Here is a 22,810-nt window from a genome sequence, read left to right as displayed (position 1 = left end):
CAGAGAAGGGCACAAGAGGTACAAGGGGGGCATAATCCACAAGATGCCCCTTCACCATGGATGCACCAGGATATATATAGATGCCCCTTCACCATGGATGCACCAGGATATATATATATATATATATATATATATATATATATATATATATATATATATATATATATATATATATATATATAGATATAGATATACCCCTGGTTTTTGTTATCTAAACCTAGGTGTGTCTTATGGTCAGGAGTGTCTTATAGTCCGAAAAATACGGTATAAATCAAAGAATCCAGGGTAATAGGCAGCATATCAGCTATTTGCATCCCTGCACAAATTAAACTTCTCTTATCCAATATCCAAACCACATGTGCATTCATGCTAATATCATAATTATGCCTTTGAATACTAGAAAGGAGGTTGCCTGTCTGTATAAGGTAAGTAGCTGGCTACAGTTTTATTAAAGGAATACTGTAGGGGTGTTGGGGGAAAATGAGTAGAACTTACCCGGGGCTTCTAATGGTCCCCCGCAGACATCCTGTGCCCGCTCAGCCACTCACCGATGCTCCGGCCCCGCCTCAGGTTAACTTCTGGAATTTCAGACTTTAAAGTCTGAAAACCACTGCGCCTGTGTTGCCATGTCCTCGCTCCCGCTGATGTCACCAGGAGCGTACTGTGCAGGCACAGACCATACTGGGCGGGGCTATACACTCCTGGTGACATCAGTGGGAGCGTGGACACGGCAACACAGGCGCAGTGGTTTTCAGACATTAAAGTCCGAAATTCTAGAAGTGAACCGGAGGCGGGGCCGGAGCATCGGTGAGAGGCTGCGCGGGCACAGGATGTCTGTGGGGGACCATTAGAAGCCCCGGGTAAGTTCAACTCATTTTCCCCCAACACCCCTACAGTATTCCTTTAAGTGTGATATAGAATACAGTGCAACTATTTATATTCAGAGTATTTGACAATATTATTACATAATGAGAACTATAAACAGGATAACCAACAGGAAACTCTTTTGATAACAAAATTTGGTTACATGTAAAATTTGGTTAAAGAGAGTCTCAAGCGACTAAATATTGTTATTTTTACCTTGTAGTTAGCTTCAGTAGTCTCAGTAGAGGTAAACCGCCGCATTCCCATGGCAAAACGAGGGCTTGAGACCCCCCAAATCCCCGAGGGAAATCCGGAGAGCGCTTCCTGAAAGAGGCAGAGCTTTATGCTGTTGCTCTGCCTCTACTGAAGTTAATCGCCGCGGATCTCCACCTCTCCCCGCCCCTCTCTGTCTTCCTTCACAGAGAGGGGTGGGCAGAGGCAGCGATCCGCAATGGCGATTGATGTCAGTAAAGGCAGAGCTACAGCTCAAAGCTCTGCCTCCCCGGGCAACAAAATCCACAACTTTGAAAGTCATGGATGTTTGCCTCGGGATTTGGGTGGTATAAACCCCTTGTTCTGCAATGGGGAATTGGCGGTTTACCTCTACTGAGACTACTGAAGCTAACAGATAAAAATAACAATTTTTAGTCGCTTCAGAGTCTCTAAGTGCTAGCTGGATTCCTACAGAAATTATACTATATTCATCATAGTACACTTTTTTTTCACTGGTAAAATCTGCACTTCTAAATTGCTTTGTTTGGTTGGTTTCTTTTTTCCACATACGAACATTAAGGCCTTGTTCACATCAGGAGTGTTTCTGTGCACTTTTCACAGTGCATTGCGCTGTGCGTTCTGCAAGGTATTGATTTTCCCATGTAATTAAATGTTCCTTGTTCACATCTATGTGCTGCGCTGAATTACAAAAACGTGGTGTTGCATTTCTGTGCATACACATCAATGCAAGTGAATGGGCGCGTTTTTTTAGTGCATTGAAGCGCTTGTGCTTTTTATCCCTATAAGGGCATACGCCACCTCCCCACCCCCCTGCACAACAGAGTAAGTGCAGTAAGATCTGTTATCGGGTCTCCTCCTCTTTCTGATGCATGCAGACAAGAACATGATCACAAGAGATGCACAGATCTCTTTACCACTGTTTCACAGACCTTTGCAGAAGCAAAGAGTGAACAAAGCTGCTATCCATACTGGAACACACTTTTTTTGCCTGGGCTGAATAAACAGTGCATTTGGAATAATAACATATTTAATTAATAAGTGACTTTTCTTGTTCAACTACTTACTTCCAAAACTCCAGCTACTTCCATTAGAGGTATCAGTTCTGCTTTTACACAGTAACTCAGCTTTTTGGTGACATCCTGAAGAAGTGCTTTATATGCCCAAAATTCACCCAACTCCTTTTTTTGTAAGCATGAAACAGAAGACATGTGTTAATCACAAAGAAAAATACAAAACAACAATGAATATGACCAATTCATTAAAATCTGTGTGTGAGAAAAACAGATGTGCAACAGTGGAGTTTATCCTACATTTCTTAGCTTACATTTTCTAACTACCATTGGGATTACAACAAATGGAACGTGACTGGCAGGGGTATAACTTATGGGAAGCCATAGCAATGTTGTAAAACTGTGATACAATCAATAATCAATATGGAGGTAGCAACTATCAGAAAAGCCAGATAAGAAGGCATGGAGGAGCTTACTAGACAAGTGACTTATACTAGACAAGTGACTTATGCTAGTCATGCACTATTAGTTGGAGGTAAATGATGGATATCTATCTTACAGTATAACCACTGTACTGGTCAGAGGCTTAACTGTTCCAGCATCTGGTGTTGCATCCCTTTCCCCAGAGACATCAGTCATTTTCATCTACTAAAGCAGCATCCTGCACTGCATCTGCCCACTCTAATGTCAGCTGTACACGGTGAGAGCAGAGTGCAATATTCTCAGGATAATGGATCCCTCTGCAATCACACTACCGATTCCATTCATTATTCCCACTGCACTCCTAAGGTTTGCATCTAACTCAGAAAGTAGGTGAAGAAAGACACATTGGACGTGCCAAAGGTCATTGCACTTCAGCAATACCTCTGCTGACCGCTTCACCTGGCTGACTCTCCAGTGAATCCACTGCCTCCCCATCAATCACCTATGAACCGGCTTGCACTGATAAGGACCAACAGTACAAAACAGGCTGTCTGTTGTTTTAATGTGGTTCTGTAAAATTTTAAGCTATGGGCTTGCTATACAGCAGCGGTTCTGGATGTAAGCCTGGCTTCAGGGGCATAAATAGATAACTTGCATATTCAGCAGTGGTGCTTTGTGGGAAACCACAGTAGCTCACTTAGAGCTGAATTATCGCAAATGCCTTTTATTCTAAGAAAACAAAATGCACCATCTTGTTTAATGAGCTGCTCCACAGCAGTACTCTTTTCAGGGGACATAGACACCTTCAACACGTGTACTGCATTCACTATGATTTTCACCTTTATGACATTTCTTTACTTAAATTTTAATACCTACAGCTACAGAATCTTTAAGAATTCATCAATGTACCACGTCAGATTGAAAGGGGGCCTCACCCCTCCTGTGTTATGTATTTGGCACTGTTTATCTTGCATTTCTAACTAAAACCCTTCACCATGTATTGCACAGCACTGTGTAATGGCCTTTTAAATCAAATTGATGATGATAAACTTAGAGCTCACTAAAGTGGCCGCTGCAGAGTGGAAAAACTTTATATACAGTGTTACAAAGTACCTAGTTAAAAAAAGCAAATTCAGACTAAATTTTAAAAATTCTATGGATCCAGGCGCTCAGGGAGTGAGTTGGAAGAAAAAGACCCAGCAGGTAATTATAATTTTATGTTAGAAGAGCATCCATAGAATGTACAATTTAGACTGAATTTGCTATTTCAACTGGGTACTCTGTAACACTGTATATAAAGTTTTTCCACTCTGCAGCGGCCACTTCAGTGAGCTCTAAGTTTATCATCATCAATTGGTTTTTAAAAGGCCTAACGTTGCTTAAAGGGGCACTATGGCGAAACATTGTAAAATGTAAAATATGTGCAAACATATACAAATAAGAATTACATTTTTTTTTCCTGAGTAAAATGAGCCATACATTACTTTTCTCCTATGTTGCTGTCACTTACAGTAGGTAGTAGAAATCTGACATAAGCGACAGGTTTTGGACTAGTCCATCTCTTCATGGGGGGATTCTCAGGGATTTATTTATTTCCAAAATCACTTAGTGAATGGCAGTTGAATGGCAGTTGCTCTGTCCAACTGCCAAAAAACTGTGTAGCGAGCAGGGAGGCTGGCCAGCTTCATTGTTTAAATCCTTTTTAGGGAATATCTTTATAAAGAATAAAAGCCTTGTTGAGAATCCCCTATGAAGAGATGGACTAGTCCAAAACCTGTCACTTCTGTCAGATTTCGACTACCTACTGTAAGTGACAGCAACATAGGAGAAAAGTAATTTATGGCTCATTTTACTCTGGAAAAAACATACTTCTTATTTGTCTATGTTTGCACATATTTTACATTTTAAAATGTTTCGCCATAGTGCCCCTTTAAGTCTAGCCAGATCAATTAGGAGTTGGACTGGTATGTTTCTGTAAATTAACAGGATATACTGTACACCAGTAGCTTTGGAAGTATGCTTGGCATTTTAAAGGGACATTAAAGATTGATTTGCATATTCACTCAATGAGCAGAAGTGATGACCACAGGAGTTCCTTCTTGCTCACATCAAGCTGAATAATTGTGAATACCCTTAAGAAGGCTATTTTTTAAGTGCATGTGGGCCTATAATACATCACACATACTACTGAAAACCACTGTAATCATTTTACAATTTCAGTTTCTTTTTTAAAAATAGATAATTTCAGTTTCTTTTATCTCAGTCTCGCACAATCTGTCTCATGGTGCATCCGGTAACTTGATCACACTTACCTCACAAAAATGTAGAACGCAGGAAGAGAAAGAGGCCGAAGAGTTGAGCAGATTTTGAATGAACCCTCGAGGCATATTGAACTTAGCTGAGACACACCATATATCCACATCTTTCATCAAAGCATACAGAATGAATGAGAGATACAGGCGGTTCACCACTCTGTCATCTACAGTCTAAAGTCACAAAACACAACAAAACATCATTTTATGGCATTTCTAACATGATTAGATGGACAGACATGACAACTAATTTCCAAGCAAGGACTGCAGAGGTAATAAAATGCTAGCTGTTCAAGTAACTACAGGCAGAAACATGCTTCAGGAATTAAGAGTTTGCAGGTAATTCTTCTAACAGGCACGTATTTTGTCAGGATAACATTCTCCTACAACCATTTGGGATCATATGGTTTGAATAAAATCATAAATACTGTACACTAGAATTAGCATTAACATTTTACTTCCCACACAAAGGCAACCAGAAAAGTACAGAGATATGAATGACCATTCCACTGGTGCACTTTAAAGGGACTCCGAGCAGTGCAGAAACTATGGAAAGATGCACATCATTTTAAAGCTCTCTTTCTCCTCTTTCCAATGATATATAAACCGCCACCCTACGCCTTTTAGTTTTCGCTATTTTCGCAATTGAAATTGCCGTGGCCGCGATGTCGATCGCGAAAATAGAGAAAACTAAAAGGCGCAGAGCAACGATTTAGGTGTCATCAGAAAGAGGAGAAAGAGAGCTTTAAAATGATATCCATCAAGCCATAGTTATATTGTATTACACAGGACGACACTTTCCCCAGTGTCAGCAGCTCCATTCTGCTGAATGCAGCTGCTGACTTTGACAAAAGTCGCCCTGTGTAATACAATATAACTATGGAAAGATGGATATCATTTTAAAGCTCTCTTTCTCCTCTTTCTGACGACACCTAAATCGTTGCTCTACGCCTTTTAGTTTTCTCTATTTTCGCGATCGACATCGCGGCCACGGCAATTTCAATTGCGAAAATAGCGAAAACTAAAAGGCGTAGGGTGGCGGTTTATATATCATTGGAAAGAGGAGAAAGAGAGCTTTAAAATGATGTGCATCTTTCCATAGTTTCTGCACTGCTCGGAGTCCCTTTAAGCCAAGAGAAATACTTGGGCAGGAAGGATTTTTAAGTTCTGTACTATAATGTCCCATAATGCAAGCTTTCAGAGACCTGGAACCTGTTTACAAAATGTGCCCATGATGCCCAGAGAAATATGGGGCCTGATGCATTATCCGCCCAAAGGGCTCGTTTCCACTATAGCGAATCCGCATGCGGGCACTGCATGCGGATTCGCATACTCAATGTTAGTGGATGGGGCTGTTTCCACGTGTGCGGCGGCGGCGGCGTTCTTCGGTGCGGGAAAAATCTGCACGACAGGGTCGTCAGATTTCGCGTGCGGCAGGAATGCGGGCGAATCGCCGCTAATGCATTCAATAGGGAAATCGCATGCGGCTTTGTCATGTGGATTTCCCCGCGATTTCGCATGAAAGGCAATGGAACTTTACACAGGCAGTGACATGGTTAAATTCGCCTGGCTCCTTGCCATGCGAAATCGCATGCGAAATCGCGGGTAAATCCGCATGGGGAAACGCAGCCGCATGCGATTTCTTCAGCGGTGGAATCCAGGCGATTACGCACCGCTACAGTGGAAACGTGCCCATAAAGTTGCTGTGTGCAGATAGCAGAAGGCAATCTTACCAGTACTAACACTGCAAGACAACCGCCAGTTAACCCATTTGTGTTGGTAACAAGGTAACGCGTGTTAATCTGTGCATTACCAAAGCACCGCACAGGTTAACCCAGTAACCTGGACAGCGCTAATGGCTTGAAGGACAACTGCAAGGAGAGGGATATGAAGGCTGCCATACTTATTTCCTTTTAAAAAGAACCCGAGGTGGGTATTTGAAATCTTAAGAAACTACAGAGGCATGTCCTGTGCATAATGACATGCCTCTGGGTCTCGCTATTACCGCCCTAGTCCCCCTGGGGTCTCCTGTGCCCTCCTGTAAAAAGCGCCCAGCTAGCATCAGTCTCTTTGTGGCTAGCCGTCTATTTACAGTCTGTAGGTCATTCAATGCGCACTCCCCCGCCTTTGCCCGCCTCCTGTGAGCTTCCACCAAATCGGAAGCTAAGCCGCGACCCAGGAAGTACCTCCCGGGTCGTGGCTTAGCTTTCGATTGGAGGAAGCTCAAAGGAGGCGGGGGAGCGTGCACTGAATGACATACAAAAGGTAAATAGATGGCTAGCTACTAGGAGACTGTCGCTAGCTGGGCGCTTTTTACAGGGGGCACAGGAGACCCGGGGGTGGTGTCACAGTGGTGTCTGAATCACACCAGACACAAGCATGCAGCTAATCTTGTCAGATCTGACAATAATGTCAGAAACACCTGATCTGCTGCATGCTTGTTCAGGGTCTATGGCTAAAAGGATTAGAGGCAGAGGATCAGAAACACCTGATTTGCTGCATTATTATTCAGGGTCTATGGCTAAAAGTATTAGAGGCAGAGGATCAGCAGGACAGCCAGGCAACTGTTATTGCTTAAAAAGAGATAAATATGGCAGCCTCCATATCCCTCTCCTTACAGTTGTCCTTTAATGGGTGGTGTTCTTGCAGCGTTAGTACCAGTGAAATTATTGTTGTTAGACTCCTGTGGCACCCGGCACATCAGGAATTATGATTGACTTCCTTGAAATGATTAGGGAGGACTGAACACACATGCACACTTTCCTATTGGTCAAGAGGAATTGCACTGCATAAGCTGCAGGTGAGTCACATAAAAAAAAAAATTACCTGACTGGGAAGTGTGATGACACACACATGAACACTTTTCCAAACTATGTGCAGTAAAGCAACACTAGATTTTAATAAAGTACTTCATGACATACAAAGAATCGATACTTACCTGGGGGTTCCTCCAGCCCCATAAGCACGTGTGAGTCCCTCGCCGTCCTCCCACGGTCTGCCGTTCAGCGGCAATCAGGCCCAGTAACTGGCTCAGTTGGGTCCAGTCTGGGTTTTCTATGCATAAGTGGACCTCCTGCACATGCACAGAAGACCTAGACTGACACGGAGCAATTGTCAGGGCTGATCGCAGCTGAACGGCAGACCGAAGGGGGGCGGCGAGGGACTCGCACGTGTTTACGGGGCTGGAGGAAGCCCTGGGTAAGTATTGATTCTTTGTATGTCATGATCTCTGGTTTACTTTAATGCACCGCATTTGGTGTAATTGAAGTCTATGGGCGATGCACGTAGTATAAACTACAGATCGCGGTGCGTCATGGCTCACATGCGTGGGCTGATGAGAATCCCAGTGACATAGTACAACACCTAAATATGGGGGGGGGGGGGGTTTCAGAGCTGTGCATAAGACCTTGTTTTCGCACTCTGCCACAGGGTCATATGGTTGGATGATTGGCCTTTTTTGTGTGTTGTGGTGGAATTATACATACCTGGGACTTCCTCCAGCCCCCTTCAGGCTAATCGTTCCCTCGCCGTCCTCTTCTGCCGCCCCGGACCCCCCGTTAGAAGCCCCAGCAAGTATGCAAATTGCTGCATACTGTGCATGCACAAGGCCTGGAAGCCTGGATAGCAAGGGACTGATTTTTATTTTTGGCATCTCAGGTACTCTTTAAATGTATCACAAGAGCTGGCATTTTTACTAGCTTAACAGAATAGTGGAATGCAGTGAAGAGAAACGGTGTTCACTTCAAAAGTCCAAAATCCCTAACTATTCTGCACATTGCTAGAAATTTTAAAGATTACATTTTGAATTGATTCTGATCTGAGAGGAATCAATTGTTTTGCAACATCGGGTGGCAATATATAAGTGTGTGTGTGGCTAGCATTCAGCAAGGCAATTTCAAAGGCTCTGAAAGAACTCTGTTTTGCTAAGAGCAAGACAAACACTGATTAATGACTAATAAGAGGAAAAAACAACTGTGCTACAGGAAACTGAGTCTGCAGATTCATGAAGCTGCAATATTTTTCATATTAACATTTGGCTGGGTGGCTTTATGACGCTTTATGTGAGTTACAGGCCAATCTCAGTTATTGATAATGAAGTTATTAACCCAGAGATTGTTTGCTTATCCCAGCCTTGTTCACATGGAACAATCGGAATGAACTCCTTCATCCCTCCTAGAAAGGCCATTAATCATATTAGAATGGCAATTAATATTTTTCAAGATGCTATTTTTTTTAAATACAATGTTTAAAGGGGCCCATACACCTAACGATTTTCCCGCCGATATACAGCAGATTCGATCACAGTGATCGAATCTGCTGTGAAATCGTTGCACAAACGCTGACAGAACGATTGATTTCCGTCCGAAATCAATCGTTCCCGTGGATTCGTCCGTGCGGAAGATTTTGCTCGATCGCCGGCGGGTGCGTCGATAGCGGTGTTCGAATGCCTGACGCTAGCGGCAATACATTACCTGCTCCGCCGGCGCGAGTCCCCCTCTGTCCCCGCGGCTTCTTCTCCGCGCTGGGTTCCGGAATCCGGACCGGCTGCAGCTTCATTGAACTTCCTGTCCCGGCAGGAAGTTTAAACAGTAGAGCGCCCTCTACTGTTTAAGCTTCCCTGGACAGGCAGTTCAATGAAGCTGCGGCCGGTCCGGATTCCGGAACCCAGTGCGGAGAAGTAGTCGCGGGCACAGAGGAGGACTCGCGCCGGCCGGAGCAGGTAATGTATGCGCGCGGGGGGGGGGGGGGGGGGCGGCGTCAGTGGCAGCTTCACAGATTGTAATCGGTTTCATGCTGAAATCGAATCACAATCTGTTTGCAGTAAAGGCAGCCATACGATTCCTCTCTGATCAGATTCGATCAGAGAGGGATCTATCTGTTGTTCGAATCTGATGGCAAATCGACCAATGTATGGCTACCTTTAGCCTTAAGACAAGGCAAATAATATGTATATTGTGCTTTTCTCCTGGCAGCCTAAAACCGCTTGAACTGCAGCAACTAGGGCATACTCAATACTGCCTATGTGTTAGGGAGTATAGCCCAAGGACTCCTTACTGAATAGGTGCTGGCTTACTGCACAGGCAGAGCCGAGATTTAAGCCTGTAAATCATCAATGCCTTTGATTCAGTTATCAGGCCCTATCTTATACAGGTCTTGACAAAAATAGGATGTGAAGATGGCTTCATTAATGCTGATGAATTTTAATACGAAAAATACATGCGGGGGAAAAAAACCAGAACCCTGCGTTAGAATTGCTGGACAAGCCAGACTCTTCCATACTAGTTTCATTAATTTTTGGCTGGATGAGTCAGGCTTGTCTATATCACCAAGGAGGGTAAGGACACAACTATTAATAGTAACAAGTTTTACCTTTTTCACAGTTTGACCTGAAATCTTGCGTGCGAGGAAACTTTCTGGCACCCCTACATTTCCAGCCACTTTCTGGTCAACCAAATCCATCAGGTTAAACTGAAAAAAACCAATGACGGTATTAAATGAATAGCTAGCTGTAGACTTTTCTAGAAACTTCAAGACCCCACTGGCTGAACAGAAAGCCAGCAAATTCCAGACTTCTACCATCTGTATGGATAGGTGTACAGCTGGGGGCAAGCAAAGCTAAAAACTAGTTTTTTCAAATGCAAAATCCAGTGCGAAAAATAATACTTACAATGTAAATTAACCACTTAATGCAAAATGAACATTAAGGCAGGGAACACACTTGTCTTTCAGTTTTCTGCGCGTGTTCTGCATACTTTTTCTGCACACCAAGTGTGTTTCTATGCAGGAAAATGCGCATGTTTTTTCACAGCAGCTGATGTAATTGATACAGAAAACTGACACAATGTGTAGAGTCATCATGCAGAATGTCAGTTTTTTTTTCTGCGTGTGAACAACATATTAAGTGTGAACTAGCTCATTGATTAACATGAGTTAACATGAGAAAACGCACACGAAAACAAGTCAAGTGCGTTCCCTGCCTCACAGTGCATCTGAAAAGTATTCACAGCACATCACTCTTCCCACATTTTGTTGTTATGTTACAGCCTTATTCCAGAATTGATTAAATTCATTTTTTCATCAGAATACTACACACAACACCCCATAATGACAACTTGAAAAACATATACTTGAGGTTTTAGCAAATGTATTAAAAATAAAAAACTGAGGCAGCAATAGTACATAAGTATTCACAGCACTGTATTCTATTTGTGCACCATTAATGCAAATAGAACGTTTATAAAATAACGTCCATTCTGCCAAATGCACATGCAGGCACATAACAGGAGCACGTGTGCATGCATTTTAACCATTCAGCCTATGGCATGAAGTTGTTAAGCAATATATGTGTGTTCAAATTGGGTTTAGTTGGGCTTTGAAATGCAGTATACACACTGCAAACAGGTTGGATTCACATTCTATGGAGAAATCTACTCTAGTCTGTAGCGACTGCAGATACAGTGGCTTGCAAAAGTATTCGGCCCACTTGAAGTTTTCCACATTTTGTCACATTACTGCCACAAACATGAATCAATGTTATTGGAATTTCACATGAAAGACCAATACAAAGTGCTGTACACGTGAGAAGTAGAATAAAAATCATACATGATTCCAAACATTTTTTTTTTACAAATAAATAACTGAAAAGTGGGGTGTGCGTAATTATTCAGCCCCTTTTGGTCTGAGTGCAGTCAGTTGCCCATAGACATTGCCTGATGAGTGCTAATGACTAAATAGAGTGCACCTGTGTGTAATCTAATGTCAGTACAAATACAGCTGCTTTGTGACGGCCTCAGAGGTTGTCTAAGAGAATATTGGGAACAACAACACCATGAAGTCCAAACAACACACCAGACAGGTCAGGGAAAACGTTATTGAGAAATTTAAAGCAGGCTTAGGCTACAAAAAGATTTCCAAAGCCTTGAACATCACACGGAGCACTGTTCAAGTGATCATTCAGAAATGGAAGGAGTATGGCACAACTGTAAACCTACCAAGACAAGGCCGTCCACCTAAACTCACAGGCCAAACAAGGAGAGCGTTGATCAGAAATGCAGTCAAGAGGCCCATGGTGACTCTGCACTGCACAAAGTTGGCCTTTATGGAAGAGTGGCGAGAAGAAAGCCATTATTAACAAAAAAGCATAAGAAGTCCCGTTTGCAGTTTGCCACAAGCCATGTGGGGGACACAGCAAACATGTGGAAGAAGGCTCTCTGGTCAGATGAGACCAAAATGAAACTTTTTGGCCAAAATGCAAAACGCTATGTGTGGCGGAAAACTAACACTGCACATCACTCTGAACACCATCCCCACTGTCAAATATGGTGGTGGCAGCATCATGCTCTGGGGGTGCTTCTCTTCAGCAGGGACAGGGAGGGAGGTCAGAGTTAAAGGGAACCAGAGGCCCCAGAAAAAAAGAATTTATACATACCTGGGGCTTCCTCCAGCCCCATACGCACGGATCGCTCCCACGCTGCGCATACTGCGCAGCCGCACGCGTAAGGGTATGCTGGGAGCCCCTGTGATGCGGACAATTGGCCGCGTCCGCCGGAAGTGACGGGACCCGGTACCGGCGGATCAAGAAAGCGGAGGATAGCGGCGTGGAAGCGATGCAGGCTTATGGGGCTGGAAGAAGCCCCAGGGTATGTATGAAATCTTATTTCTTTTTTCAACGATGGCGTCTCTGGTTCCCTTTAATGGGAAGATGGATGGAGCCAAATACAGGGCAATCTTGGATAAAAACCTCTTGGAGTCTGCAAAAGACTTGGGACTGGGGCGGAGGTTCACCTTCCAGCAGGACAACGACCCTAAACATAAAGCCAGGGCAACAATGGAATGGTTTAAAACAAAACGTATCCATTGTGTTAGAATGGCCCAGCCAAAGTCCAGATCTAAATCCAATCGAGAATCTGTGGCAAGATCTGAAAACTGCTGTTCACAAACGCTGTCCATCATTTGACTGAGCTGGAGCGGTTTTGCAAAGAAGAATGGGCAAGGATTTCAGTCTCTAAATGTGCAAAGCTGATAGAGACATACCGTAAAAGACTGGCAGCTGTAATTGCAGCAAAAGGTGGTTCTACAAAGTATTGACTCAGGGGGCTGAATAATTATGCACACCCCACTTTGCAGTTATTTATTTGTAAAAAATGTTTGGAATCATGTATGATTTTCGTTCCACTTCTCACGTGTACACCACTTTGTATTGGTCTTTTACATGGAATTCCAATAAAATTGATTCATGTTTGTGGCAGTAATGTGACAAAATGTGGAAAACTTCAAGGGGGCTGAATACTTTTGCAAGAAACTGTATTTTTCCACATACAAACAATAATTGTTGTACTTGCCACAGCTGACCAGAAAGGCTTGAAAAGATTGTGCTGCAAGCAAAAATCTAAAACGTACATCCAGTACACGCAAACGTCTGAGTTTACCTGTGAGCCAAAACACATGCAGGTTTATAGATTACAGCCCAATATAAATGTAATTATTCGAATCAGTGTAAAACACAGTGTTTTCTTAAGCTCTGGACACGCATCCAATTTTAATCTTCAGAAGAAGACTGGCCAATTTTACCACTGCCATGTAATATGAGGGCCAACAGATTTTGAGATTTTAGCATGTAAACAGCGTGTGTAACTAAGGGAAGGCACGCTCCTTACATAGCAGCGAGCTATTCTTGTTAACGAGCGCTCTTTCACATTAAGCTGCGCTGCTTTAGCAGCGCAGAATAATTAATCAAGGCCTATGAATCTAAAGTTGGGTACACACAAGATAAAAGTCATTGAAAAAGATAATCTGCAAATCTTTGTAAAAAAGTTCACACAACACCTCAAAAAGAGCCAGATGAAAGATATTTATCTCGCAATCTTTCAGATTCATCCCAGTGGATCTGATCTGCAGATGACTGTCCGTTAAAGTAAACCTCAGTTGAATGAAAAGAAAAATGTTTTATACATACAGTGATGTGAAAAACTATTTGCCCCCTTCCTGATGTCTTATTCTTTTGCATGTTTGTCACACTTAAATGTTTCTGCTCATCAAAAACCGTTACCTATTAGTCAAAGATAACATAATTGAACACAAAATGCAGTTTTAAATGATGGTTTTTATTATTTAGTTAGAAAAAAAAAACTCCAAATCTACATGGCCCTGTGTGAAAAGGTGATTGCCCCCCTTGTTAAAAAATAACTTAACTGTGGTTTATCACACCTGAGTTCAATTTCTGTAGTCACCCCCAGGCCTGATTACTGCCACACCTGTTTCAATCAAGAAATCACTTAAATAGGAGCTATCTGACACAGAGAAGTAGACCAAAAGCACTGCAAAAGCTAGACATCATGCCAAGATCCAAAGAAATTCAGGAACAAATGAGAACAAAAGTAATTGAGATTCATCAGTCTGGTAAAGGTTATAAAGCCATTTCTAAAGCTTTGGGACTCCAGCAAACCACAGTGAGAGCCATTATCCACAAATGGCAAAAACTTGGAACAGTGATGAACCTTCCCAGGAGTGGCCGACCAACCAAAATTACCCCAAGAGCGCAAAGAAAACTTATCCGAGAGGCCACAAAAGACCCCAGGACAACATCTAAAGAACTGTAGGCCTCACTTGCCTCAATTAAGGTCAGTGTTCACGACTCCACCATAAGAAAGAGACTGGGCAAAAACGGCCTGCATGGCAGATATCCAAGGTGCAAACCACTTTTAAGCAAAAAGAACATTAAGGCTCGTCTCAATTTTGCTAAAAAAAATCTCAATGATTGCCAAGACTTTTGGGAAAATACCTTGTGGACCGACGAGACAAAAGTTGAACTTTTTGGAAGGTGCGTGTACCGTTACATCTGGCGTAGAAGTAACACAGCATTTCAGCAAAAGAACATCATACCAACAGTAAAATGTGGTGGTAGTGTGATGGTCTAGGGTTGTTTTGCTGCTTCAGGACCTGGAAGGCTTGCTGTGATAGATGGAACCATGAATTCTACTGTCTACCAAAAAATCCTGAAGGAGAATGTCCGGCCATCTGTTCGTCAACTCAAGCTGAAGCAATCTTGGGTGCTGCAGCAGGACAATGACCCAAAATACACCAGCAAATCCACCTCTAAATGGCTGAAGAAAAACAAAATGAAGACTTTGGAATGGCCTAGTCAAAGTCCTGACCTGAATCCTATTGAGATGTTGTGGCATGACCTTAAAAACAACAACAACAAATAACATTTGTAAAGCGCATTTCTCCCATGCGACTCAAAGCGCATAAGCATGGCTCCGACCATCATGGTACAGAGGAAGAATTTTATAAGTCTGGAAATGCCAGGCTAAACAGGTGGCTTTTCAGTCTGGATTTGAATAGTTCCAGGGATGGTGCTGTCTTTACTGGGTGTGGCAGGGAGTTCCAAAGAGTAGGGGCAGCATGACAGAAGGCTCTATCTCCAGATTTTTTGAGGTGCACTCTGGGAGTGACCAAGTTTATAGAACTTGCTGATCTGAGGTTGTGAGAGGTGTGGTGCAGCTTCAGAAGATCCTTCATGTATCCAGGGCCCAGATTGTGCAGGGATTTGAATGTCAGCAGTCCAATCTTGAAGAGTATTCTCCATTCTACTGGTAGCCAGTGCAGTGAGCGAAGGATCGGTGTAATGTGACAGTGGCGAGGCTGGTTTGTTAGCAATCTGGCAGCAGCATTCTGCACTAATTGCAGGCGACGCAGGTCCTTTTTGGGGAGGCCAGCATAAAGGGCATTGCAGTAGTCCAGCCGTGATGTGATAAAGGCGTGGACTAGGGTTGGAAGATCCTCTGGGGGAATCAGATGTTTAATCTTTGCAATGTTCTTCAGATGAAAGAAGGAAGATTTAACTACAGATGAAATTTGGTTTCTGAAACTCAATTCCCCTTCGATTAGTACGCCAAGGCTGCGCACAAGGTTGGAGCTGTTTATGTCTGAATTCCCAATCCTGATTGGTGTTGCTTTAGGATAGAGCTGTTTTGATGGCGAGTGCTGGCTTTGGACAAACAGGACCTCAGTTTTGTCAGCATTCAGTTTCAACCAGTTATCATTCATCCATGCCTGTAGCTCAGCTAAGCAAGAGTTTATTTTTGGGGTAGGGTCTGTTCCACCAGGTTTGAAGGACAGGTATAGCTGTGTGTCATCGGCGTAGCAGTGGTACGTCAGGCCATGACGTAGGATAAGTGTACCGAGTGGCAACATGTAGATTGCAAACAGCAGAGGGGATAGGATGGATCCTTGTGGCACTCCGAATTGCAGAGGTGCAGGTTTGGACATTATAGGACCTAGGGATACTCTCTGTGTTCTGTCAGTCAGGAATGATCTGAACCACTGGAGGACTGATCCACTGATGCCACAGTACTCCTGCAGTCTGTTAAAGAGACACTGAAGCGAAAAAAAAATGATGATATTATGATTTGTATGTGTAGTACAGCTAAGAAAAAAAACATTAAGATCAGATACATCAGTCTAATTGTTTCCAGTGCAGGAAGAGTTGAGAAACTCCAGTGGTTATCTCTATGCAAAAAAGCTATTAAGCTCTCCGACTAACTTAGGGCCTTTTTCCACTAGCCTGCGATTTGCGATTTGCTTCTGATCGCAAATCGCAAGGTACATTAAACTAATGGAAACTGCAGCAGCAATTTCCATTAGTGCGATCCGATTGCGATGCGATTTTGGTCAAAGCGCAATCGTCGTCCTGCCGCGTTTTGTATGCGATTGAGCTGGACTATAATGAATATAGTAGCTCAATCGCAATCGTATGGTGGAAATTGAAACGCGATTGCGAACGCGATCGGAATCGCGATCGCATTTTTAGTGGAAAAGAGCCCTTAGTAGTGGAGAGGGTTGTTATCTGACTTCTATTATCTCAACTGTAATTGAACTGTTTACTTTTCCTCTGCTAGAGGAGAGTTCATTACTTCACAGACTGCTCTGAAAGACTCATTTTGAATGCTGAGTGTTGTGTAATCTGCACATATTATAGAGTGATGCAATGTTAGAAAAAACACTATATACCTGAAAATAAAAATATGAGAATATTTTCTTTGCTGCTAATCTTCTAGTAATTATTCATAGTACACAACCAATTCATTATATCATATATTTTTTTTCGCTTCAGTGTCTCTTTAACCTCCTGAGCGGTATGGACGAGCTCAGCTCGTCCATCACCGCCGGAGGCTGCCGCTCAGGCCCTGCTGGGCCGATTTTCTTCAAATAAAAAGCAGCACACGCAGCCGGCACTTTGCCAGCCGCGTGTGCTGCCTGATCGCCGCCGCTCTGCGGCGATCCGCCGCGAGCAGCGGCGAAAGAGGGTCCCCCCAGCCGCCCGAGCCCTGCGCAGCCGGACCAATCAGTTCCGGCCAGCGCTAAGGGCTGGATCGGAGGCGGCTGACGTCAGGACGTCGGCTGACGTCCATGACGTCACTCCGCTCGTCGCCATGGCGACGAGGAAAGCCAAACAAGGAAGGCTGCTCATTGCGGCCTTCCTTGTTTATTCTGGGCGCCGGAGGCGATCGGAAGAACGCCTCCGGAGCGCCCTCTAGTGGGCTTTCATGCAGCCAACTTTCAGTTGGCTGCATGAAATAGTTTTTTTTTAATTAAAAAAAAACCCTCCCGCAGCCTCCCTGGCGATCTCAATAGAACGCCGGGGAGGTTAAGCAGGATTTCATGGTCAACTGTATCAAAAGCCGCTGAGAGATCCAACAGGATTAGGATGGAGCATTCCCCTCTGTCCCTTGCCATGAGCAGATCGTTGCAGACTTGGATGAGGGCTGTTTCACAGCTGTGGTGTTTCTTAAAGCCAGATTGTAGAGGGTCCAGGATGTTGTTTACTGACAGCCTGGTTTCAAGTTGCAGATAGACAGCCTTTTCAATAACTTTACCTAAGAAGGGGAGGTTGGAGACAGGTCTGTAGCTGCTCATAGCATCTGGATCCATGGAAGGTTTTTTAAGAAGGGGCTTGATGATTCCTTCTTTTAGAGAGGTAGGAAACCTCCCTGCTTGCAGAGAGCAATTTACTATTTTGTGAAATGCTGGACAAAGCAGGTCAGGGCATTTCAGCATATGTTTAGTTGGTCCAGGGTCCAGGTTGTCTTGCGGAGGCGACGGAGGATGTCTGAGATCTCTTCCTCACTAATACTTTTGAAGTAAGTCCAGGGTGTTAGGTTGTTTTTGCCACTATTTCCAGGAGTTGAATAAGTCTTAGGTGCTGTGGACTGAATAAGAGACCGAATAGAGGATACTTTGTTAGCAAAGTAGCAAGCAAATTTTTCGCATAGCTCCTTTGAGGGAGTTATAGTAGGTTTTAGAGAGGAAAGGTGGTTCATGCTAGAAAGCCCTCAAATAAAGCTGAATTACAACAATTCTGCAAAGATGAGTGGGCCAAAATTCCTCCAGAGTGATGTAAAAGACTTGTTGCAAGTTATCGCAAACGCTTGATTGCAGTTATTGCTGCTAAGGGTGGCCCAACAAGTTATTAGGTTCAGGGGGCAATTTCATTTTCACACAGGGCCATGTAGGTTTTGAGTTTTTTTTCTCACTAAATAATAAAAACCATCATTTAAAACTGCATTTTGTGTTCAATTATGTTATATTTGACTAATAGTTAACGGTTTTTGATGAGCAGAAACATTTAAGTGTGACAAACATGCAAAAGAATAAGAAATCAGGAAGGGGGCAAATAGTTTTTCACATCACTGTACCTGGGGCTTCCTCCATCTTCCTTCAGACTAATCGGTCCCTCGCCGTCCCCATCCGCCTGTATCTTCTGCTATGGGTCCCAGTATGTGAGCCAGTCGGGGTTTAGTAGGCAAGCACACGTGGATGGGACTTTGCCAACTGGCCCGATTACCAGGACCCATAGCAGAAGATCCAGGCGGAGGAGGAGAATGGCGAGGAACCATACTGGCCTGTAGGAAGCTGGAGGAGGCCCCAGGTATGTATAAAACTTTTCTTTACTTTAAATGAGGTGTGTATGAGATCTCCAGATATTTGTTAACTTTTGTGTGCACATGCATGTGTGAAAAAAGGAAGTAAATAGACTATGAAAGCATTTTTCAGGTATTTTGCAGGAACTGATCTTTTGCATGTGTACAGTATCTTTAGAAAGATTAGTCTTTCAAACCTCCCTGACAAACCTATGTGACAGATTAATTCCTCAGTTTGCAAACATTTTTTATGTGATGTGTGTACTTACCTGGGGTAGAAGCCCCAGGTAAGTGAAACTAATTTTTCTCCTTGCCTTTAGGATTCTTTGGAGTATAGACTGTGTAGGTATGCTCTTATACTACATGTAAATGGTAAAATTGGCCATCTGCAGATAAAAATTTGATGTGTGTATGGACCTTTAGAACAGAAGGTATTTGCAGGTTATCACTTCCAAGAGGAACTCCAGTAAAAAAAAACTTAATTTCAAGAGGAACTCCAGTAAAAAAAAAAAAAAAAACTTAATTTTTAGTGCTGAATATTTTAGAACATTTATTAGACATGTTTGCCCCCCCATTGGGGAAATTTACTCTCTCTTTCCGGTCCGGTGACAAGGGCAAAAACTGAGCACATTCTTCTCAACAGAATCACATATAAGAGGCCCTGTTCACACTCGGAACCACAAACCGCGATTGCAATCACCTAGAGATTGTGATTTTACATTGTGATTTGTGGCAATTTTGCCACGATTGCATTTTGCATTCTAGTAGATGAAAACTGCAACGCAATCACCGGGCAAATGTTGCATGCAGCACGATTGCGATCGGTGGAAATTGCAATTGCGCCGCAATCTGATTAATCCCACAGGATTACGTGTGCTGCAGTACTTTGCTGATTGCCGGTGATCAGCAAAGCGCAAAAAACTGGCTGAAAGTCTGCGTAAGGGCTCTTTTCCACTATGAAATTGCGGTTCAATTTCCACCATGTGATTGCGATTGAGCTACTATACTCATAGTACAGGTCAATCGCATCCAAAACGTGGCAGGACCATGATCGCGTTTTGTCCAAAATCGCATTGCAATAGGATCACACTAATGGAAATTGCTGCTGCAGTTTCCATTAGTTTAATGTACCTTGCAATTTGCGATCAGAATCAAATCGCAAATCGCAGGGTAGTGGAAAAAGGCCCTGAGAACAAAGTGTGAATCCTCCTGTGTGGTCCTTTTTAGGTTAGGGTTAGTGTCATGTGTAGAGGGAGGGCTTGTATGAGAATAGTTAGGTTTAGTTAGGTTTTTATCGATATTTTACTAATCAGGATTACCACTGCCTAGTAGTAGAATTTTAGTAATTTTATTCAGTAAATATTCTACTAGCGACTATTTCCAGGGCTCAACTTCAGGCACAACTTCACCGCTCTATCCAACATAAAAACAAAACAAAAAACAATTTTGTCTTGCGTTCCATTTTTAGACAGAATCAGATTTAAAGGACATCCGAGGTGAAAATAAACTAATGAAATAAAAAATTGTATCTATCCTCCTTCTCCTAAAATAATTTCTTTTTTCTAAAACAAAGGTCCACTGCCTGAAAGTCAGTGCTCTAAGAGTACTGAAGAGAAGGCACATTGTTCAGTGGTCCTTGTTAGCATATCAAACATATCACAGTGAAATTCAGACATATATTTCACAGTAATACAAAAATCACAATCTGAAGATGACAGCCGTATTATTTTACCTGTCTAAAGTAAACCATCCAGTCAGGGTTGCACTGAGCTACCATATCATATGGTGTCACAAGGTACAGAAGATGAAGGTAACTGTGAAGTACTAGGCCTTCTAATCCTTTACTTAGGTCACTGTACAGCACATCGCAATAAGTTAAATCAATGGAGCCTGCAAAATATCACATACATTAAAGATAAGTAACAATACCTGAAGCATTGGCCATAATAATCTTTAACAAGGAAAAAATGACTGGGTCTCCACCTGGATAAATGCAATTATAGCATTATTTTATTGTACCATAGTGAAACAACACGACGTTTCGGCCAACAGGCCTTTATCAAGTATCATAATTATCATCAGCCTCACATTGCTTACCTTTGTAAGTTGCACGGCCTAAGTTTGTGACCTCAAACACAAAATGATCTGACTCAGGACACTGTTTGCTGCAGACAAGACCTTTGCTTGCCAGTGTCTCTAATGACTCCTTTGTTACATCCCACAGTGTTTTATCTCTGCACAGCTGCTTTTGCTGTATACTGAATAAAGTATAGCAAGCAAAGCTGTAGATCTCCTCTGCTGTTCTTGCGATCTGAAATTTAAGAAAGAAAACGAGTTTACTGTGTACGAGAACTCTGGATGTTGTTTTTTTTATTAACGGTATTTAAATTGATTTTGGAAAGTATACAAACATCCCTTTGGGCTCCAGAGCTATACATTATGCACTGTTGAGTGGGGATGGTGGAGGGCATCCACCCAGACAGTGTGGACTGTTGATGGTTTCCTGCACATGTTACTTAAATGCTATTCGCTGTGAAGCCACGTATACATATATACATGGCAGCGCTGGTTGGCTGTCCAAACATGCTGCTTTCAAATTCTTACTTTCCAATGCTTGTGATAAAATGTGTACCGTACACGTTTTAACGGCTACGTCTAGGTCTTATACTTGTTTACTAAAATAAAGACTCTTAAAAGAAAAGAAAAAAAAGTATACAAACATCCTTCACTCTTTTTTTAAATGTTGTTATATTGCAGCTCGTTTGAATCCTTCTTTCCTTCCTCAATCTACACACAGTACCCTATAATGACAAGATGTAACAAGAATAATTTAAACATTTCTATCATTGGGCTGCAATGTAACAAAATGGAAAAAGTGAAGATGGTCTGAATAGTTTCTGATGTATATGATGTGTTCTCTATCAGGTTTATATACCGGTACATGCTTTTACTTAGCGTCTCTGGCTCAGTCAGGAGCAGCTGTCAGCTCCCTGCATCCCCCACATAATCTCAGTCAGGAGCAGTTGTCGGCTCCCTGCATCTCCCACATCTCAATCAGGAGCAGCTGTCAGCTCCCTGCATCCCCCACAACAGCTCAGTCAGGAGCAGCTGTCAGCCCCCTGCATCCCCCACAACAGCTCAGTCAGGAGCAGCTGTCAGCCCCCTGCATCCCCCACAACATCTCAGTCAGGAGCAGCTACCAGCTCCCTGCATCCCCCACAACATCTCAGTCAGGAGCAGCTATCAGCTCCCTGCATCCCCCACAACATCTTAGTCAGGAGCAGCTGTCAGCTTCCTGCATCCCCCACAACATCTCAGTCAGGAGCAGCTATCAGCTCCCTGCATCCCCCACAGCATCTTAGTCAGGAGCAGCTGTCAGCTCCCTGCATCCCCCACAACATCTCAGTCAGGAGCAGCTGTCAGCTCCCTGCATCCCCCACAACATCTTAGTCAGGAGCAGCTGTCAGCTCCCTGCATCCCCCACAACATCTCAGTCAGGAGCAGCTGTCAGCTCCCTGCATCCCCCACAACATCTCAGTCAGGGGCAGCTGTCAGCTCCCTGCATCCCCACAACATCTCAGTCAGGAGCAGCTGTCAGCTCCCTGCATCCCCACAACATCTCAGTCAGGAGCAGCTGTCAGCTCCCTGCATCCACACAACATCTCAGTCAGGAGCAGCTGTCAGCTCCCTGCCTCCCCACAACATCTCAGTCAGGAGCAGCTGTCAGCTCCTTGCATCCCCCACAAAATCTCAGTCAGGAACAGCTATTAGCTCCCTGCATCCCCCACAACATCTCAGTCAGGAGCAGCTGTCAGCTCCCTGCATCCCCCACAACATCTTAGTCAGGAGCAGCTGTCAGCTCCCTGCATCCCCCACAACATCTCAGTCAGGAGCAGCTATCAGCTTCCTGCATCCCCCACAACATTTCAGTCAGGAGCAGCTATCAGCTTCCTGCATCCCCACAACATCTCAGTCAGGTGCAGCAGTTAGCTCACTGCATCCCCCAAAACATCTGCTCAGTGAGAACTGACAGCTTTATGAATGT

General features: G+C 43.4%; 1 protein-coding gene across 3 annotated transcripts in view; it reads right to left on the bottom strand.

Moving 5' to 3' along the window:
* The window catches only part of HELQ (helicase, POLQ like), a 62,286-nt gene that overhangs the window by 5,633 nt on the left and 33,843 nt on the right, over positions 1–22,810 (bottom strand). For all 3 annotated transcript variants that reach the window (XM_068233520.1, XM_068233518.1, XM_068233519.1), the window contains 5 exons: positions 20,863–21,076; positions 20,498–20,655; positions 10,214–10,312; positions 4,844–5,017; positions 2,163–2,276 (listed from right to left, as the gene is read on the bottom strand). In XM_068233520.1, the coding sequence (XP_068089621.1) occupies positions 2,163–2,276; positions 4,844–5,017; positions 10,214–10,312; positions 20,498–20,655; positions 20,863–21,076 (759 nt within the window). The remainder of the gene's footprint in view (positions 1–2,162; positions 2,277–4,843; positions 5,018–10,213; positions 10,313–20,497; positions 20,656–20,862; positions 21,077–22,810) is intronic.

Source organism: Hyperolius riggenbachi, chromosome 1 (genome assembly GCF_040937935.1).
Source record: "Hyperolius riggenbachi isolate aHypRig1 chromosome 1, aHypRig1.pri, whole genome shotgun sequence".
Lineage (NCBI taxonomy): Eukaryota > Metazoa > Chordata > Amphibia > Anura > Hyperoliidae > Hyperolius > Hyperolius riggenbachi.
This window is presented reverse-complemented; position numbering and strand designations above follow the sequence as displayed.